The sequence below is a fragment of the Chiloscyllium plagiosum genome, unplaced genomic scaffold (assembly GCF_037043375.1).
Source record: "Chiloscyllium plagiosum isolate Xiang-an unplaced genomic scaffold, Cpla_swu_hap1 HiC_scaffold_6, whole genome shotgun sequence".
NCBI classification, from domain to species: domain Eukaryota; kingdom Metazoa; phylum Chordata; class Chondrichthyes; order Orectolobiformes; family Hemiscylliidae; genus Chiloscyllium; species Chiloscyllium plagiosum.
The window spans coordinates 1,750,241-1,772,585 of record NW_028270144.1 but is presented as its reverse complement, the minus strand read 5'-3'; the positions used below and the strand labels follow the sequence as shown (position 1 = coordinate 1,772,585).

The window sequence follows — 22,345 nt, the reverse complement described above, 5'->3', positions numbered from 1 at the left end:
CCCTGAGGTAACAGTGGCTGAAGGACCTGAACTGAAGAGAATTCATTTTGGCAGGAATTGGTGTTGGAGAGACTGTTAGGTCTGAAGGTTGATAAGTCCCCGGGGCCTGATGGTCTACATCCCAGAGTACTCAAAGAGGTGTCTCTAGAAATCGTGGATGCGTTGGTGATTATTTTCCAGCGTTCGATAGATTTAGGATCAGTTCCTGCGGATTGGCGGGTGGCTAATGTTGTACCACTTTTTAAGAAAGGAGCGAGAGAGAAAGCAGGAAATTACAGACCAGTTAGTCTGACCTCTGGTAGGAAAGATGCTGGAGTCAATTATAAAGGATGAAATTACGACACATCTGGATAGCAGTAACAGGATAGGTCAGAGTCAGCATGGATTTATGAAGGGGAAATCATGCTTGACTAACCTTCTGGAATTTTTAGAGGATGTAACTTTGAAGATGGACAAGGGAGATCCAGTGGATGTAGTGTACCTGGACTTTCAGAAAGCCTTTGATAAAGTCCCACATAGGAGGTTAGTGAGCAAAATTAGGGCACATGGTATTGGGGACAAAGTACTGACTTGGATTGAAAATTGGTTGGCTGACAGGAAACAAAGAGCAGTGATAAACAGCTCCCTTTCAGAATGGTAACCAGTGGGGTACCGCAGGGATCAGTGCTGGGACCTCAGCTTTTTACAATATATATTAATGATATAGAAGATGGTATTAATAGTAGCAATAGCAAATTTGCTGATGATACTAAGCTGGGTGGCAGTGTGAAATGTGAGGAGGATGTTAGGAGATTACAGGGTGACCTGGACAGGTTAGGTGAATGGACAGATGCATGGCAGATGCAGTTTAATGTGGATAACTGTATGGTTATCCACTTTGGTGACAAGAATAGGAAGGCAGATTACTACCTAAATGGAGTCAAGTTAGGTAAAGGGGCAGTACAAAGAGATCTGGGTGTTCTTGTACACCAGTCAATGAAGGCAAGCATGCAGGTAGAGCAGGTAGTGAAGAAAGCTAATAGCATGCTGGCCTTCATAACAAGAGGGATTGAGTATAGAAGCAAAGAGGTTCTTCTGCAGGTGTACAGGGCCCTGGTGAGACTGCACCTGGAATATTGTGTGCAGTTCTGGTCTCCAAATTTGAGGAAAGACATTCTGGCTATTGAGGGAGTGCAGCGTAGGTTCACGAGGTCAATTCCTGGAATGGCTGGACTATCTTATGTTGAAAGATTGGAGTGACTGGGCTTGTATACCCTTGAGTTTAGAAGACTGAGAGAGGATCTGATTGAGACATATAAGATTATTAAAGGATTGGACACTCTGGAGGCAGGAAACATGTTTCTGCTGATGGGTGAGACCCGAACCAGAGGACACAGCTTAAAAATAAGGGGAGAAACTTCTTCACCCAAAGTGTCGTGGGTGTGTGGAATGCTCTGCCCCAGAGGGCAGTGGAGGCCCAGTCTCTGGATTCGTTTAAGAAAGAGTTGGATAGAGCTCTCAAGGATAGTGGAATCAAGGGTTATGGGGATAAGGCAGGAACAGGATACTGATTGAGGATGATCAGCCATGATCATAATGAATGGTGGTGCAGGCTCAAAGGGCAGAATGGCCTACTCCTGCACCTATTGTCTATTGTAATAATTTTTTTTGTGAAACAGACTAGTGCTTTGTATCTTATGTACAATGAAAACATTTTTAAAAAGTCAAAAATTTTGTTGCACATGCAGTGCAGTGTGCTTTTTATTCTTTAAGGTATCTTCAAGATTTAGTTTATTTTGGTGTTTGTTTCTGAAATAACTCAGAGGCTGGTATTCCGTCACCAAGTCACCCTTTATTCACACGTGAAAAGGGTGATGCTGATCCAGCTCCCTCAGAGCCAACTCTGAGTGAATAGGATATCTGACACTCCTTTTTAAAAAATTTTTTTTTCCTTTTTTTGTTTTTTTTTAAACCCCCACGCTACCGCCTAACCGCGGTAGTGCTTATTTTTTCCCCAGCACCCATGTTGTGTGTGTGCAGGTGTGAGACACAGTGAGAGACACAAGGTGCACGAATCCTTATTCAGTTTCCACAGCCAGGAAGATAGGAAACACCCGGGTGGCCAGTGACAAACACTGCCCTTCACATCAAAGGGCAGTGCTGTGTGATCAAAATAGTGATGGGGAGGGTAGGGATTAAATCAAACTGATCTCCATTTATTATTTTTTTTTTTTTTTTTTTTTTTTTAAACCCCCACACTACCGCCTAAGTGCGGTAGTGCTTATTTTATCCCCAGCACCCATGGTGTGTGTGTGCAGGTGTGAGACACAGTGAAAGACACAAAGTGCACCAATCTTTTATTCAGTTTCCACAGCCAGGAAGATAGGAAACACCCGGGTGGCCAGTGACAAACACTGCCCTTCACATCAAAGGGCAGTGCTGTGTGATCAAAATAGTGATGGGGAGGGTAGGGATTAAATCAAACTGATCTCCATTTAATCCCTGAGCCACTAAATTGTGGTAGGCTGAGGGATAATGAGTATCAATTGGCCCAGTGAGGAGCCTAATTGACACTCAGTGGCCAGGAATCCCACATCAGCATCTTTTGTCCTCTGGACTTAATTGGGGAGAGGAGGGTGGGGAATGCTCTCACTACCAGATAAACTGATGCAGGGCCTCTCCTACAATTCTGTATGTCAGATGCCCAGGATTCCTGCTGGGATAGGAATTGCATGACATAATTAGGGTTCTCATGATATTCCAGAAACCTGGGCGGTGAGGGACTGAAATGAAGCCAACTGTGAGACATTTTAAAGATATCTATTTATACAAATACAAGTGATAAACATGAACTTTGAACTTTTTTTTAAAAAAAGCAGTTTGTTCCTAGTTTAGGGGGAATAAACAAATTCCCAGTTAAAGACAACCATCTGGATACAATTAAACAAAATGAATATGCTCATAACATTCTATTCCCTGGATTTTAAAATTCCAAGGAGTAATATCTGTGTTCACATGTTGTTAAACTTCTCAAGATGCGACAAACAGAATTCATAATTATTGTGAACATTTACAGTGGACTGCCGGAAGAATGGTTGGAAAAATTCTCCACTTGCTGAATGTACAGGTCATATGTGTTCAGGTTCAAAAAACTATTTATCTCAATGTCAGGAGTTTCTGTTGTTGGTTTTATCATCAGCAATCTTAGCCTTCTTGATTCTTTACATAAGATTCTGGACAAACTGGATGCTGTACTGGTGACAAACTGCAACTCTTAACATGAAAAACATCTGAAGAACACTCCTGCAGGTAGTTCTTGGTACATTCATGCTCACTCTGTTTTTTTTGGCTTTATGGTGGTGTTAAATCACCCACTTATTAATCGTTAACTACCGTACAATTCCTAGCTAGCTTATCATAGAATCAGACAGTACAGGAGAGGCCCTTCAGCCCATCGGGTCTGCACCAACAAAAACTTTGCTCAATGTAGTTCCACTTCCAGAATTTGGTCCATGAATGTTATGACCCTTCAAGTGGTTTTGAGGTTTCCCAGGCAGTACATTCCAGATTCCCATCACCCTCTTGGTTTTTTTTTTCTCCCTCAAATCTCTTCTAAACCTCTGTCTTTCACTTTAAAATGAATGGCAGAACACTAGGAATTTTTGCCCTTTTGTTGTTTACCCTTCAATGAAGCGGAACAGCTGCTTTCTATTCACCCAGTCCATGCCCCTCATAATCAGGTCTCCCCCTCAACCTTCTCTGCTCCAAAGAAAACAGCCCAAGCTCCTGCAGCTTCCTTCATCGTTGAAATGTTCCATCCCATGCAGCATCCTGGTGAATCTCCTCTGCACTCCGGCCGGTGCAGTCACATCCTTCCTATAGTGTGGGGACCAGACCTGCACACAGTATTCCAGCTGTGGCCTAATCAAAGTTTTGTACAGCTCCTCCCTGTTTTTATAATCTCTGCATGACTGATAAAGGCATGTGTCCTGTATGCCTTGCTAATTCAGCTATTAACTTGCCCTATCACCTTTAGGGATCTGTGGAAAAGCTTCCCCAGATCCCTGTGTTCCTTAGAACTTCCTAGTGTTCTGCCATTCATTGTTTACTCCCTCGTCTTATTACTTCTTCCAAAGTGCTTCACCTGACATTCTTTAGGGTTAAATTCCATCTGCCACTGATTTGCCCATTTGACCAATCCATTTCTATTCTCCTGTAATCTAAGATTTTCTTCCTCACTGCCAATCACCCGGCCAATTTTTGTGTCATCGCTCCCATCAGGATGCCTAATGAAACATGAATAATGGTATGAGGAGAAAGTGAGGTCTGCAGATGCTGGAGATCAGAGCTGGAAATGTGTTGCTGGAAAAGCGCAGCAGGTCAGGCAGCATCCAGGGAACAGGAAAATCCTGAAGAAGGGCTTATGAATAATGGTATGGTTTATATGCTGTGTGCCAATAGTCTCCAAATTGGTTCAATCAGCTAATTTGTTGCACTAATAAACTTGGATCATACATATTACTTCCGGGAGTTTGCTTGTCACTTGCCAAAGAACATACAAATGTACATTCAGTTGAAGAGGGGGGAACAGAAATAAAAAAAAATTCAGGTGTTTTCACTGTAAAAAAGTAAGTTGCCAGGTTATAGGAAGGATATTATCAAGGCAGAGAGGGTTCAGAAGAGATTTAGCAGGATATTGCTGAGTATGGAAGATTGGAGTTATAAAGAAAGGCTGGGAATTTTTCCACTGGAGTGTAAGCGTTTGCAAGGCGAACTGATAGAAGTTTATAAAATAATGAGCGGTATAAATAGAATTAATGGTAGTTGTGTTTTCCCTAAAGTGGGGGATTTCAAGACCAGGGATATATTTTTTAGGTGAGAGGAGAGAGATTTAAAAATGAGTTGAGGGGTAAACTTTTGACACTGAGGGTTATTCATGTGTGGAATGAACTTCTGGAGGAAGCGGGTACAATTCCGACATTTGGATAAGTTTGTGAATAGGGAAGGTTTGGAGGGATATGGGCAAGTTGGACTAGATTAGTTTGGGATGATGTTTGGCATGGGCTGGTTAGACTGAAGGGTCTGTTTCTATGTATTACTGTATGACACATGAAGTCGCAGTGTTGGTGGTAGAAGAAAACTCTGGGAAAATGGATGTGGGAAAACAAGATAAGAGCTTAGTGGTAAAGGAGATCAGCGAGGAAGCTAAAGAGCTGCAAAAGAATGTACAGCCTAGTCAGGGGTTGGTTAATAAGACTGTACTAGATCCCTATCAATAATTTACATGTGAGTAAGGTTTACTCATATGTACCAGGAGTTCATAGAGTCCTACAGCACAGAGACAGGCCATTTGGCCCAAACAAGTCCATACTGACTAAAATGTCCATCCACGCTAACCCCACTTCCTTGTACTTCACCCATATCCTTCTATCCAGGAAAAGTAAAATTTTTTAATTTCTTTAAGAGATAGAGGAGCAAGTCAATCTTTAGTGAGAAATGAGGAGGTATGTACTGTGGAAGGAATATTGCCAGAAAGGATGGTATTATGTGGCATTCATTGTGAGAAGAGCAGCATTCCATCATATAAGGTGAGGTCGGAGAGTTAGTGGAAAGTGGTGTTAGGAATAATGGAGAAATTCTCCATTCCAGGAATATAGTTTATCTTCAGGAATGATATAACTGGATTGCAGGTTGGAGTGATTCCTAGTGTGGATGAAAAGCCAGTGGAAAATTAGACAACTGAGATGTTACAGGAAGTATATCCTGGGATTTTTCCTGACTAAGATAGCAGGTCACAAAACCACAGGTTGAAGCAGGAAGAGAATAAAGATAAGGAAGTTGTAGTTCAATGATCAGAAACTATGTTTGACCAAATGTTTGGAAAAGGAAAACAAGAACAGGTGGAGGACAATGTGGATATTTTTAGTTCAGAGAGGCTAGTTGAATTACAACAAAAAAAAAGAAAAAATAATCCAGTTGTATCAAAAATCATACACTGAAGAAGATTCATTTCAGAATATTACTATCTTAAAAATGTCTTGATGAAGAAATGGAGACTGTTTCATATTCAGACGATGACAAATGGGCAGAAGTTCATCAAGTTATATTACCAGTGAGTTATAGAAAGGAGCTGTTGCAGGTGGTATCTGAGTTAGTAGGAGGTCATTTGAGAGTAAGGAAAACTCGAGCCAAAATGCAAAAACATTTTTATTTGCCTGGAATGCATAGAGATGTGTTTGAATTTTGCTGGACATGCCAGGTAATAGGAAAAACGCAGGCAGTGATAAAACCAGAACTGTTAATACCCATTCCAGCATTTGAGGAATCTTTTTCAAGAGTTAATGACAACTTCCTATAACAGACAGAGGGAATCAATATTTGTGGACCATAATGTGTTTTTTGGTGGCAATTCCATTATGCAATATAGTGTATAAAAGGACTATCGAAGAGTTACTCAAATTGTTTACTAGTTATGGCCTCTCACAAAGCTAGGGTCAAATTTTATGCCAAAGTTATTCAAGGAGGTTATGGATAGCTTGGGAATAAAACAATTTAAATCAACTGCGTCCCATTCAGAATCGCAAGGAGCATTAGAATGGTGGCATCAAATGTTAAAGACCAAGTTTAGGCCTTACTGTCATGACCATCTGGAGGATTGGGATAAAGGACTTCTTGCAATTAGGGATGTATCTAATGAATCAACTAAATTTGTCCATTTCAATTAGTTTTCGGACATAAGGTGAGAGGCCCACTGAAATTAAAGAGAAATCAGTAAGTAAGAGTTCAGAGACTTCATATTTGGATTATGTGTCAAATATTAAGGAAAGATTAAATAGAGTGGGCGAGTTAGTTAGACAGCATTTGAAAAGAGCACGCATGTGATGGAACAGGAAACACATAAGAAATCAAAAATTCATAGTCTTGTTAGAGGAGATGAAGTGTTTGTATTACTACCTGTGGTAGGTCACCCTTTAAAAGCAAGGTTTAGTGGGCATTATGAAATCAAAAGGAAATTGAGGTGAATTATTTGCTAAGCTTACCAGACAGAAGGAAAATTCACAAAGTGTGTGATGTGAATATGCTCAAAAGGTATTTTGATAGGGAAGAAAAGCAGAAGGAGAAAATGGTCCTGTTTATAAATTGGAGTGATGAACCAAATGCAGATAAATTTGAATTTGATATTCCTCAAATTAATTTGAATAATGAGAACGTTCTCAAAAAATCCATAGGAAAATTGAAATGACCTAAAAGAATTATTACAATCACATTGAGAGATATGTGGGAGTAAGCTGGGAAGTACTAACATGATTACGCATGATGTAGATTTAGGAAATGTTGTTCTAATTAAGCAACATCCTTATAGATTTAACCCTCTAAAATTGGCACAGGTTTAAAAAGAGTTTGAAAGCATGATCAAAGATGATTTAATTGAAATGACTTGCAACGGATGGAGCTCACCCATTGTGATGGTGTCAAAACCAGATGGAATCCAACGTTTACAAATTGATTACCACAGAGTTGATGCAGTTACAAAATCTGATTCATGTGCTGGGAAGATGATATTGAGAAGGTAGGACAAGAAATTTACATTTTGAAGCTGGACTTTACTCAAAGGATACTGGCAGGTACCTTTATCCCAATGAAGGATATTCTGGATTTCATGACACCAGTTGACTTTACCAATTAAAGGTTATGCCATTTGGTATGAAAAATGCACCAGCCACATTTCAAAGAGTAACTGAAAGTCATGATAGGATTACTCATTTGTGTGGTGTACATAGACAATTTGGTGATTTTTAGTCACATGTGCCAGGGACATTTGGAGCATCTATCAGAATTATTTGATTGACTTCAGAAGGTGAACTTAGTGACCTGGCTAAGAATGAGTTCACAAAAACTCAAGTCATGTTCCTACGCCATATCATTGGACATGGCCCCACAGGATGTGAAAACAAAGATTATTGGGGAGTTTCCCATGCCATCAATGAAGAGAGAAGTACGACAAATCCTGGGATTGAGTGGTTTTTATTGAAAATTCATACCAAGTTTTAGCAGTGTTGTTGTTCCACTGACTGACTTGTTGAAGTAGTACAGACATTTTCAGTGGACGGCCAACAAGACATTTGACAGCTTGAAAGCTTTGTTAACCAATGCTCCAGTATTAGCTACACTGAATTATGCAAAGCAATTCAAGGTGGTTATCGATGCAAGTGAAGTGGATGTCGGTACTGTACTGTTATAAGATGACAACAAGAAGATAGAAAGGTCTATTGGGTACTTTTCCAGAAAGTTGAATGTTCATCAACAGAAATATTCTACTGCAAAATGTTCATATTACAGAGGAGGAAGTACTGGATGTCTTGAAATGCATAAAGATGGATAAATCCCCAGGACCTGATCAGGTGTATCCTAGAACTCTGTGGGAAGCTAGAGAAGTGATTGCCGGGCCTCTTGCTGAGATATTTGTATCATTGATTGTCACAGGTGAGGTGCTGGAAGACTGGAGGTTGGCTAACGTGGTGCCACTGTTTAAGAAGGGCGGTAAGGACAAGCCAGGGAACTATAGACCGGTGAGCCTGACCTCGGTGGTGGGCAAATTGTTGGAGGGAATCCTGAGGGACAGAATATACATGCATTTGGAAAGGCAAGGACTGATTAGGGATAGTCAACATGGCTTTGTGCGTGGGAAATCATGTCTCACAAACTTGATTGAGGTTTTTTGAAGAAGTAACAAAGAGGATTGATGAGGCCAGAGCGGTAGATGTGATCTATATGGACTTCAGTAAGGCGTTCGACAAGGTTCCCCATGAGAGACTGGTTAGCAAGATTAGATCTCACGGAATACAGGGAGAACTAGCCATTTGGATACAGAACTGGCTCAAAGGTAGAAGAAAGGGGGTGGTGGTAGAGGGTTGTGGAGGCCCGTGACCGGTGGACTGTCATAAGGATCGGTGCTGGGTCCTATACTTTTTGTCATTTGAATGCGAGCATAAGAGGTACAGTTAGTAAGTTTGCAGATGACACCAAAATTACAGGTGTAGTGGACAGCGAAGAAGGTTACCTCAGATTACAACAGGATCTTGATCAGATGGGCCAATGGGCTGAGAAGTGGCAGATGGAGTTTAATTCAGATAAATGCGAGGTGCTGCATTTTGGGAAAGCAAATCTTAGCAAGACTTATACACTTAATGGTAAGTTCCTAGGGACTGTTGCTGAACAAAGAGACCTTGGACTGCAGGTTCATAGCATCTTGAAAGTAGAGTCACCGATAGGTAGGATAGTGAAGAAGGCATGTGGTATGCTTTCCTTTATTGGTCAGAGTATTGAGTACAGGAGTTGGGAAGTACAGTTGTGGCTGTACAGGACATTGGTTAGGCCACTGTTGGAATATTGCGCGCGATTCTGGTCTCCTTCCTATCGGAAAAATGTTGTGAAACTTGAAAGGGTTCAGAAAAGATTTACAAGGATGTTGCCAGGGTTGGAGGATTTGAGCTAAGGGAGAGGCTGAACAGGCTGGGGCTGTTTTCCCTGGAGCGTTCGAGGCTGAGGGGTGACCTTATAGAGGTTTACAACATTGAGGGGCATGGCTAGGACTCCCTGGGGTTGGGGAGTCCAGAACTAGAGGGCATAGGTTTAGGGTGAGAGGGGAAAGATATAAGAGGAGAAAGTGAGGTCTGCAGATGCTGGAGATCAAAGTTGAAACTTTATTGCTGGAACAGCACAGCAGGTCAGGCAGCATCCAGGGAACAGGAGATTCGACGTTTCGGGCACAGGCCCTTCTTCAGGAATCTTTCTTCAGAAAGATATAAGAGACCTACGGGGCAACGTTTTCACGCAGAGGTTGGTACGTGTATGGAATGAGCTGCCAGAGGAAGTGGTGAAGGCTGGTTACAATTGCAACATTTAAAAGGCATGTGGATGGGCATATGGATAGGAAGGGTTTTGAGGGATATGGGCCGGGTGCTGGCAGGTGGGATTAGATTGGGTTGGGATATTTGGTCGGCATGGACAAGTTGGACGAAGGGTCTGTTTCCATACTATGACATTTGTATGCACTGATCATAACCTGTTAACATTTTGGAAAAATTTAAAGATAAAAATACCAGACTGTTTAAATGGAGTTTGCCGCAGTCATTTAATTTGAAAATTATAGACATGGCAGGATGGGGAACATAATTGCCAATCTCACACTTTGTCACGGCTTTGAAGGCATGAAGGTGTTCGGTGGTGGAAGAAACAGACTGAAATGGACTTTATTGAATGTTTAAATGCTTAGATTCAAAGTAATGTATATGTATTGTAATATGCTAAAGCATAAGACAAAAGGGATTTTTAAAAAAATCCATTTTTGAATTTGATGAATCATTTTTTTAGGGCAGGGTGGGTATGACGATATTATGGCTTTCAAGGTGTACATTTTGCCATTTTATTAATCGAGAGGTTGAGACAGAGATGAAAACCTGTCTGTTCTAAGCCAATAAAATTAACAGTTTGTGAGGCCTTTTGGGTTTTTTTTCAAAGTTGAAACAATAGAAGCAGCCTGAATTGGTGGAGTCAGGCTCTTACAGAACTAGGGTTTCAGTTTAATTTCCATAAATTGTTGGGATTTTGAAGCTGCCATACATCGCTCCCTTCTGCAACAAAATGCCTGAGTTTACTCTCTGCTGGAATTTTCTCTGGATATTCTTTCCTCTGCTATGTCCGGTAAGATGGTGGTGGACTAGAGCTTCTCAGCCTGGGGCTCATCTGCTTTTCTTTTGTTCTGTTCTTTTTTTCCCCTCTCTCTTATCTAATTGTTTTCTCTCTTATTTTATTTTACTTGCATTTTGGTGACAGCATTGGCAGCAGTGAGTAGGTCCAGCAGCGTGGACTTGTAACAGCCCCATCCCCGATGCGGCTGTTGGGTTCCCAGCAGCTTCTGCATCATCGAGGTGATCCAAGCGCCGACTCACGGCTGCTTCTGTAGTGGCTGCGTCCAGTTAAGATTCAAGGCTGTTACGGCGAGTTTGGGCTGCTGCAATGCATTGGCAAGGTCCATCAAGGACTCCTAGTGGTGAGGGTCTTGGTGGAAGTGAGATGGCATTGAAGCGTGGCGATGTTTGTTCCAGTGGCGGTGGCACAGCAAAGGAGACCTGTGCCTGGCCATCAGTCCCATTGTCCATGATGAGCACTTAACAAGAAGGACTGTAAATTGCACATTCTTTCTTGATTTCATTTTTCTGCCTTTTATATTCTATGTTTTGGTTTATTTTTCTGTGTTTTAAGATGGCGCAGGAGAGTGGCAACACTATACAACAGTTTTCACTGTACTTTGTAACAAAATACAAGTGACAATAAATAAGTCAAATCAAATCATGCACTGGAAGTACATTGCATATGAGACAATCTATTTTACTGATCTTGCCTTTGCCAAGGGTGTGTTTGTGGGATGTTACTGTATTGAAACAGTTGCTGTTTAGTAGTTACATAATCTATTATTCTGTTAACTTTTCCAATAGTGTTAAAGTCAGACCAATTTTTTTTTCTTTTGTTTGCATTTTAACTGTTGTGTAAGAATAAAATGTGTTTGCCAAAAGCCAAGTAGAGCAATCAGTCTAGAATGCAACACTAATGCTTATCTTTAAATAAGAAAGAGTTAAGGTCTAGGCTATCTCCTTGAGAAATTTGGAGGAGGTTTGGTCTGGTGCATAACAGCACACAAACTGCAGCAGAAAATTGCAAATTGCACTGATTGTTTCTTTGTTTCTCTGTTTGTGTGTGTGTGTGAGAGCAGGCCCTTTTGTACCTCAGCCAGGTTATGCTGTCTATCCTCCATCCAGTGCGCCTATGCTAACTCATCAAGCAGGTGGACCATCTCAGCCTCAAGTGCAGTGGATGCAAACCCCAGCTCCTATTCCTAATTGTCCACCTGGATTAGAGTACCTTACAACGGTAAGCAAGTGATATTTATGGTATCAATTCGTGCGCAGCCCTGGCTATTATATTACATTACAGCCATCACTTTTTATTGATATATAGGTTGGGTTTCTGAAAAAGCTAAAACCTAAAAAAGCTGAGACCTAAACAAAAAACTGAAGGTCTTTTCAAAAGTGAACCCGTAGACATGCTGAGCTCAAGTCTTCTAGAGAAACAAAACTTTGCTTTAAGGTCTGTGCACGATACGCAAAGTGTGTTTTTTTTAATCCTAACAGGCCTGAGCAGATCCAAATGGATCAGTAGTGTATCCTGGTAAATACAAGTCTGTTGGTGATTGTTTCCTGTCTGATTCTTTTCCTCTGCAAATAATTATTTTTCCATATCCATGTACACAATGTGATTGTTAATAATTGGGTGAGCCATCACAGGTGGTAATTATCATTCTAAATATTTCATTGATTTTCATTAAGCAAGGTGACCAAGATTTCTCATAAGAACGTAAGAACTAGGAGCATGAGTAGGTCATCTGGCCCTTCAAGCCTGTTCCGCCATTCAGTAAGAACATGGCTGATGTTTTCGTGGCCTCAGCTCCACTTACGCGCCCTCTCACATAACCCTTAATTCATTTACTGTTCAAAAAATTATTTATCTTAACTTTTAAAAACATTTACTGAGGAAGTCTCAACCACTTCATTGCGCAGGAAATTCCATAGATTAACAGCCCTCTGGGCGAAGACGTTCCTTTTCAATTCAATCCTAAATCTGCTCCCCATAACTTTGAGGCTTTGCCCTCTTGTCCTAGTTTCATCTGTCAGTGGAAATATCTTCTCTACTTCTGTCTTATCTATTCCCTTCATAATTTTATTTGTTTCTGTAAGATCCCCCTTCATTTTTTCTAACTTCCAATGAATTTAATCCCAGTCTCTCTTCATAAGCAAATTCCCTCAACTCCGGAATCAACCTAGTGAGCCTCCTGTGCACCCCCTCTAGTGCCAGTATATTCTTCCTCAAGTAAGGAGACCAAAATTGTACGCAGTACTCCAGGTGTGGCCTCACCAGCACCTTGTACAGCTACAACATAAACTCTCTGATTTTAAACTCAATCCCTTTTGCAATGAAGGGCAAAATTCCATTTGCCTTCTTAATTACCTGTTGCACCTGCAGACCAACCCTCTGTGATTCATGCACTAGGACGCCCAGGTCACTTTGCACAGCAGTATGCTGCAACATTTTACCATTCAAGTAATAGTCCTTTTTACTATTATTAACATTGTACTCCATCTGCCAGACTTTGCCCACTCACTTAAACTATCTATGTCCGTTTGCAAAGTTTCACAGTCCTCTGCACACTTTGCTCTACCACTCATCTTCGTGTCTTCCGCAAACTTTGACATACTACACGTGGACCCAACTCTAAATCATCAATGTAAATTGTGAATAATTGTGGTCCCAACATTGATCCAAAGAACAAAGAAAGTTTACAGCCCAGGAACAGGCCCATGGGCCCTCCTAGCCTGAGCCGATCCAAATGTACTGTCTAAACCTGCCGGTCAATTCCTAAGCATCTGTATCCCTCTGCTCCCCACCTACTCGTGCATTTGTCCAGACGCATCTTAAATGAATCTACCGTGCCTGCCTCTACCACCTCTGCTGGCAACGCGTTCCAGACGCCCACCGCCCTCTGTGTAAAGTACTTGTCGCGTGTATCCGCCTTAAAGTTTCCACCGCTCACCTTGAAAGCGTGACCTCCCGTTATTGAATCCTTCACCCTGGGAAAAAGCTTGTCTCTATCCACCCTGTCTATACCCTTCATGATTTTGTAAACCTCAATCAGGTCCCCCCCTCAATCTCCTTTTTTCTAATGAAAATAAACCTAACCTACTCAACTTTTCTCCATAGCTAGCACCTTCCACACCAGGCAACATCCTCGTAAACCTTCTCTGCACCCTCTCCAAAGCGTCCACATCCTTTTGGTAATGTGGCGACCAGAACTGTACACAGTATTCTAAATGCAGCCGAACCAATGTCTTGTACAATTTTAACATTACTTGCCAGCTCTTGTACTCAATATCCCGTCCAATGAAGGCAAGCATACTATATGCCTTCTTGACCACTCTATCCACCTGTGCAGCAACCTTCAGGGTACAATGGACGTGCACTCCCAGATCTCTCTGCCCATCAACTTTTCCCAAGGCTCTTCCGTTCATTGTATAATTCACTCTAGAATTAGTCTTGCCTAAATGCATCACCTCACATTTGTCTGGATTGAAAGCCATCTGCCACTTTTCCGCCCAACTCTCCAGTCTATCTATATCCTCCTGTATTCTCTGACAGTCCCTTATGATTTCTGCTACTCCACCAGTCTTCGTGTCATCTGCAAACTTGCTTATCATACAACAGTGTCCTCTTCCAGATCATTTATGTATATTACAAACAACAGTGGCCCCAATACTGACTACTGTGGTCACCTTTCTCCATTTTGAGAAACTCCTTTTAACTACTACTCTCTGTCTCCTGTTGCTCAACCAATTCTTTATCCACCTAGCTAGAAAACCCTGCACACCATGTGACTTCACTTTCTCGAATAGTTTACCATGGGGAACCTTATCAAACGCCTTACTAAAGTCTATGTATATGACATCAATAGCCCTTCCTTCATCTCTCACCTTGGTCACTTCCTCGAAGAACTCTATTAAGTTGATCTCCCCCACACAAAGCCATGTTGCCTATAACTGATGAACCCATTCTTTTCTAAATATAAATAGATCCTATCTCTCAGTACCTTCTCCAGCAACTTTCCCACCACTGATGTCAGGCTCAATGGTCTGTAGTTACCCGGAATATCCTACTACCCTTGTACAGGGGGACGACATGAGCAACCCTCCAGTCCTCCAGCACCTCACTGTATTTAAGGATGCCACAAAGATATCTGTCAGGGCCCCAGCTATTTCCTCTCTCACCTCCCTCAGTCACCTGGGATAGATCCCATCTGGTCCGGGATTTGTCCACCTTAATAACCTCTAGCCTATCCAACACATCTTCCCCACTTATGTCACCATGATCCAAACTAATCAAACTTCTATCTCTAATCTCAGCATTCATCATGTCCCTCTCCTCAGTGAACATTGATGCAAAGTAATCATTCAGAATCTCACCCATTCTCTCAGGTTCAACACACAGCCTTCCTTCGTTATCCTTTAGTGGACCAATCCTTTCTCTAGTTACCTGCTTAATTCTTATATAAGAATAAAATGCTTTGGGATTCTCCTTAATTCTGCTCGCTAAAGCTATTTCACAACCTCTTTTAGCACACTTGATTCATCGTTAAAGACGTCCTACTCTTCCGATTATTCTTCCAGGGCCTGTTCTGTTCTTAGCTGCCTGGACCTTATGTATGCTTCCCTTTTCTTCTTGGCTAGTCGTACAATTTCTCCTGTCATTCCCGGCTAATGAATCTTGCCCTTCCTGTCCATTGCCTTCAACAGGACATGCCTATCCTGCACTATCTTTAACCTATCTTTGAAAGCCTCCCACATATCAAATGTGGACTTCCCTTCAAATAGCTGTGTCTAATCCAATTTCCCAGCTCCTGCCTAATTTTGATATAATTGGCCTTGGCCCAGTTTAGTACTCTTCCCTTAGGACTGCTCTCTTCTTTGTCTACAAGTATCTAAAACTTACAGAATTGTGGTTACTGTTCCCAAAGAAATCCCCCACAGCAACCTCTACCACCTGACCTGGCTCTTTCCCCAGTACCAGGTCCAATATGGCCCCTTCCCTCGTCAGTCTATTGACATACTGCTTTAGAAAACTCTCCTGGACGCTTCTTACAAATTCTACTCCATCCAGACCTCTGGCGTTAAGTGTATCCCAGTCAATGTTGAGAAAATTAAAATCGCTCATCACCACAACCCTATTGCTTCTACATCTTTCCATAATCTGTTTACCTATTTGTTCTTCTACCTCACACTCACTGTTGAGAGGCCTGCAATACAGCCCCAACAATGTAACTGCACCCTTCTTATTTCTTAGCTCCACCCATAATGCCTCACTACTCAAGCCCTCCATAGTGTGCTCCTTTAGCAGAGCCGTGATATCGTCCTTGACCAGCAATGCAACTCCACCCCCTTTTAACTTCCCTCCCTGTCCTGTCTGAAGTGTTTATATTCTGGAACATTTAATTGCCAATCATCATGCCCTTCCTTCAATCAAGTCTTTGTGATTGCAATAACGTCATACTCCCAGCAACCAATCTAAGCCCTAAGTTTATCTGCCTTACACACTATACTCCTTGTATTAAAGTAGATGCATTTCAGGCCATAGTGTTTTTTGTGCTCATTTGCTCTCTGCCTACTCTTTCCTTTATTAATGGTATCTTCATGATTCTTACAGTCTCCAGTCTCCACCTCGCTGTCTACTTGTTTTCTCTTCTGGTTCCCAGTCCCCTGCCACATTAGTTTACAACCTCCCCAACAGCAGTAGCAAAAACTGCTCCAAGGACGTTGATTTCAGTCTGGTTCAGATGTAGACCGTCCATTTTGTACTAGTCCCACCTTCCCCAGAACCGGTCCCAATGTCCAACAAATCTGAACCCCTCCCTCCTACACCAGCTCCCAAGCCACGTGTTCATCCTGCCTATTTTTTCATTTCTACGCTGGCTAGCACGTGACACTGGTAGTAATCCCGAGATCACTACCTTTGAAGTCCTCCTCTTTAACTTCTCTCCTAGCTCCCTGAATTCTTCTTTCAGGATCTCATCTCATTTCCTACTTATATCATTGGTGCCTATATGCACCAAGACAACTGGCTGTTCACCCTCCCCTTTTAGAATGCTCTGCAGCCGATTGGTGACATTCCTGACCGAGCACTTGGGAGGCAACATACCATCGGAGAGTCCCGTTTTCAGCCACAGAAACGCCTATCTACTCCCCTCACAATAGATTCTCCAAGACTGTGGCACTGAGTATTTTTCCAACCCTTCTGAACAGCAGTGCCCGCAGACTCCAATAATTCCCTGACTATTGGAAACAAGCTGTCAGCATCTACTCTATCAGGTCCTTTCAGCATCTTGTATACTTCAATTAGATCTGCTCTCATCCTTTAAAATACCAAATAGATCCAATTTGCTCAGCATCTTATCACAGGAAATTACCTTCGTCCCAAGGACTAATTTAGTGTAACTTTGCTGTACTGTCTCTGTCTTTTCTTAAATGTGGAAATCAAACCTGCACAGATTTTGAACTCACTAAGATCCTGTACAATTGTGACAAATTTTCTTTATTCCTATACTCCAATCCCCTTGTAATAAAAGACCAACATTCCATTTGCTTTCCTAATTACTTGTTGTACCTGCATGCAGGCTGTGTGTATTTTGCACCCAGGTTTCGTTAATTGCTGGTTTTCTCAGCAATTTCTGGTTTTGTTTCTGATTTCCAGCATCTGCAGTTCTTTGCTTTTTGTTTAATAATTTCCTGAACCAAATCACTACTTGCTTCCCCTCAGCCAGTTTCCTTTGACGAAGGCCTCAGAAATGGCAATCCATGCAGAGTGTTCCAAGTACAGTATGCTTTTGCTGGAGGCAAAATAATGCATTTCTCGAGTAGATTCTAACAAAACTGTAGTTATTCTTTTACATTAATTATTTAGAGCACTTAATAATGTAGTTAAATGCATTTAATAATTGAAATTTTGTTCCTGGATGTGCTATGTGATTGCCAATAGATCAAGAAATTATGTAAACTCATGGTTGCATTATGTTATGCCAAAATTATCATGTTCCATTGCATGACAATAGACATTAAAAATTAAGTGGAAACTTTACTGAAAGGAGATAGTAACTGTATGTGGACAATTGGTTATTTCTCTGTGCACACATTAAAATTGGACTTTAATTGAAATAAAGTCAAGGGTCTATTGCTGAATTGCAATCATTTTTTCTTTCACAGATTGACCAAATACTTGTTCATCAAGTTGTCGAACTTGTTGAAGGTGAGTGTAATTTTGATAGCAGGTAACTTAAAACAAAGGCTCCATTTTATGAGCTCCCTACCTCTCCATCCCCAGGAAATAAAGGATATTTGCAAACTGACTGACCTTAAAACAGAATGTGATGATGTTTTGTGGAAAACTTACCATGCTGAATGTGGGACTTCCATCCTTCGGGGAAAGGAGGTATTAGCTGAAAATGTGTTGCTGGAAGAGCGCAGCAGGTCAGGCAGCATCCAGGGAATAGGAGAATCGACGTTTCGGGCATAAGCCCTTCTTCAGGAATGAAGAGGTATTACCCTTGAGTGCTGCTAGCCAAACTGAATGGCAAGGAACATCAAAACGGATAGCAAGTCTTCTTTAAATATTTTAAAATAAAGAGAGAGAGAGAGACCACTGTGAACATGGACCCCTTAGAGAATTAGGAAATAATAATGGGGAACCAGGAATAGGCATCAGTCTTCATGTTAGGAAACACTAATAGAATTCTAAAGCTACAAAATAATCAAAAGGAAAAAGGAGGAGAAATTAATACAATCACTATCACCAGAGATAAAGTACTAGAGAAACTCATGTTGCTAAAGACTAATAAGTCCCTGAATCTGATTGGTTGCATCCTAGGATGTCAAAGGAAGTAGCTACAGAGATAAGAGATGCACTGGTAGTAATATTCTAAAAATCCTTAAATTCTAGAAGAGTCTTGGATGTTTTGATTTGGTGGGAGAAGAAGAAGGAGAGCTTGCAATTTTAAGTCAGTCGAGGTTCCTGACAGCAGCATTCGGGAGCCCTTTATGAGGAGGTGATGGCTTAATGGCTTTATTGCCAAATACAGTCACAGAGCTGTACAGCATGGAAACAGATCCTTCAGTCCAACTCATCCATGCCGACCAGATATCCTAAATGAATCTAGTCCCATTTGGCCCATATTCTTTTAAACCCTTCCTATTCATATACCTATTCAGATGCCTTTTCATGTTGCAATTGTACCAGCATCCACAACTTCCTCTGGCAGCTCATTCCATACATGTACCATCCTCTGCATGAAACAGTTGCCCCTTAAGGTCCCTTTTTAATCTTTTCCCTCTCACCTTAAACCTATGCCCTTGAGTTTTGGACTCCCCCACCACAGGGAAAAGACATTGTCTATTTACCCAATCCATGCCCATCTGCTTTTATAAACATCCATAAGGTAACCTTCAGCCTCTGATGCTCCAGGGAAAATATCCCCAGCCTGTTCAATGTTTTTCTTATAGCTCAAACTTTCTAACTTTGGCAACATCCTTGTAAATCTTTTCTGAACCCTTTTCAAGTTTTACAACATCTTTTCTATAGGAGAGAGACCAGAATTCAACACACTATTCCAAAAGTGACCTAACCAATATCCTGTACAGCCACAACATGACCCCCCCCCGCCGCCACAACTCCTCTATTCAATGCACTCACCAATAAAGCCAAGCGTACCAAATGGTTTCTTCACTAACCTATCTACCTATGACTCCACTTTCAAGAACTGCACTCCAAGATCCCTAGTTTCCCACAGAATTCCAGGGTACACCTGATCTGGTCCTGGAAATTTATCCATCTTTGTGTTTTAAGATGTCCAGCAAAACTATTAATCCGGATACCCAGGCAATGTTCTGATGATCTGGGTTCAAATCACTTCTAGGCAGATGGTGGGTACTGAATCTGTAATTAATAAACTGTTGTTGATTGTCAAAAAATTATTTTTTTTCACTTTGAGGAAGGAAACTGCCATCCTTTTCTCATCAGGCCTATATGTGACTCCAGACCCACAGCAATGTGGTTGACTCTTAACTGCCCTCTGGGATATTAGGGATGGCCAATAAATACTGGCCTCGCCAACAGCATCCTCATGCTGTGAATGAATAAAAAAAATGCATTTCAATGTTATGCACATACATTAAGTAGTGATGACTACAGCTCTACCAATGGCTAGCACTGTCTTCTCCATGGGAGTTAAAACATGAGGTGTACCTCTTGCTGTGTTGTTAGTCCTAAACTCTGATTGTGGACTGCCTTCCCAAAAAATAATAATTCTTCCATAATCAACAACCACTGCATAACCTAGCACCAAGCCAGGGTTGCGATTCCTGCAGATAGTAGCTAAAAATGTACCTTGCTTTGAAGCATCATTTAGTAAAATCTATCTTTTTTAGTACCTGAATTCACTCTGCTGAGATGTTGGAGTCATGTTGGGTGTACTGAATGTATAAAACATTAATTTTAGTACAGATAAATACACATGTATTTATACACTACACCTGCAAATTTAATCCCATTTTTTCTGAGCGCTGGGTAGAATTTCTTCAGGGATTCCTCCAACCTCTGACAACAATCCAAAGAAATGGTGACGTTTTTCCACTTTGCAGTGACCGTCTTTTGTTACAAGTGGGTGATTGGATGAACTACCAGGGGTATTTGAGATGTGTATATTCAACACCATTTGAAGGCTGGCACGTTTTAAAACCAAGATTGGAAGTTAGTCTAAACTGTAACAGTGTGTCAGATTTCAGAGGTCTGAGTTTCTTTTTCAGTCCTGAACTACATTAACTGTTTACCAATTCATTTGCAGATATGTATTAGAAATGTTTCATGATATCTAACTTCAGGCCTGGTATGTTGTTTATTCCCAATGTCGGTAAATAGCAGTAAGTACTTTTGTTTTCAGAATGCTGGATATTAATGTATGGTAGTGTTTTATTTTTCAGCTTTAACAGGATTTGAGACCAAAAACAAGTATGAGCTAAAGAATAGTTTGGGCCAGAGAGTTTACTATGCAGTTGAAGACAGTGAATTCTGTAACCGAATATGTTGTGGGTCTAATCGAGCATTTATTATAAAGATTTTGGATAATGTTGGGCACACCATCATGCACCTTGTTCGTCCTTTGGGATGTGGTTCATGTTGCTGTCCTTGTTGTCTCCACCAGGTGAGTGAATACCAATTGAACTGTTTTTTGTATCTGAATCTGTTTCTGTTCGTACACCCTTAACATTACAATCTTTTTGAAAGCTATTTGCAGTTTTTGTGATCCACCACATTTACATGAAAATGATGAAATGTTAAACATAGCTGTTTACTAGATTTTGAGAGTTTGTATCAAATTTGGGTTTCAAACCCCATTGTCCCAAAAAATGTACATATGTTATAGTGTGCATTTTTAATAATACCCAGAGCATTATGCGATAATATGCCATCATGTAGAACACCTTTGCCTTGTCACTTCTCCCTAATTGTATTATTGTTGCCTGAAACAGCTTTAATGTTGATGCAATTTATTAACTGGACCCATAAAGAAAGTGCTTCTTCTACATTGTATGAATGGGAAACTGACACTAAATAGTTTAACTTGTTTAACATTGTCTTTGGAATTGTGACAAACTAGCCAAGCTAGTGTAAATGGTCAGACCATTTATAAATAAGACATTTTCCAAGCTATTGGTCTAAATAGCTTCTACCTAAAACACTGGAACATTGTCCATCTATTTCCTTTCCAGGAAAAGCAGAACAAATCCAGTCTTGCCAATTATTGTCCCCTCAGTCCACTCTCAATTATGAACCAAGTGATGGAAGGTGTCACTGACAGTGCCATTAAGCAGCACTTGCTTAGCAATAACTTTCTTACTGATGCTAAGTTTGGATTCCACCAGGATCACTTGACTTCTGACCTCATTACAGCCATAGTACAAACATGAATAAAAGCAGCAGAATTCAAAAGATAATGTAAGAAAGGTAACCCACAAAATTGCAGTAGCTCTAACAAAATTTAAGTCAATGGAATCACGGGGAACATTTTCTATTTGTTGAAGTCAACAGAGCTGACATATTAGTTACACAGCAGAGGACTTCAGTGAATACTGGACCACAGAAAAACGTTATTACAAAGGCATAGTATTGAAGGTGAATCTCTCCTTTGAACTGCCGCAATCCATATGATGTAGGTACACACCTAGTAATGTCAAGGAAGAAATTCCAGGACTTCAACTCATTTATCATTGAAGGAACAGTGATATAGTTCCAAGTCAGAATGGGTTTTGGCTTGGAGGGAAGCGTCCATGTGTAGATTTTGTATCTTGTTACCTTTGTACCTAAAATGGTGCATAAGTGGTGACTTGTAAGCTTTTTCACTGTAAGCATGTGAGTACATGCGACAATAAATCCAATTCACTTCAATATGGTGGTATTCCTATGCAATTCTGCTTATGGCCTTCTAGATGATAAAGATCATTAGATCATAAAATCTTAATAAAAGGAGCAGCTGTAAAACATTTAGCATGATAAACCTGCACCATCATTCAATGTTTCAGCCTAACTGTGCCCTGCCCCTCATAACTGATAACTTCCTTTGAATATATACAAGGCCAGTTAGACAATGACCCTTCAATAAGCCGACCTCAACTACCCTCTGCAAAAGAGAATTCCAAAAACCCATGTCTATATGAGA

The 22,345-nt window shown here is 41.0% G+C and overlaps 1 protein-coding gene across 4 annotated transcripts in view; it reads left to right on the top strand.

Moving 5' to 3' along the window:
- LOC122551024 (phospholipid scramblase 1-like) overlaps nucleotides 1-22,345 on the top strand; it is a 132,780-nt gene that overhangs the window by 72,714 nt on the left and 37,721 nt on the right. For all 4 annotated transcript variants that reach the window (XM_087987826.1, XM_087987824.1, XM_087987827.1 and 1 more), the window contains 3 exons: nucleotides 11,753-11,910; nucleotides 17,841-17,883; nucleotides 20,610-20,830. In XM_087987826.1, the coding sequence (XP_087843952.1) occupies nucleotides 11,753-11,910; nucleotides 17,841-17,883; nucleotides 20,610-20,830 (422 nt within the window). The remainder of the gene's footprint in view (nucleotides 1-11,752; nucleotides 11,911-17,840; nucleotides 17,884-20,609; nucleotides 20,831-22,345) is intronic.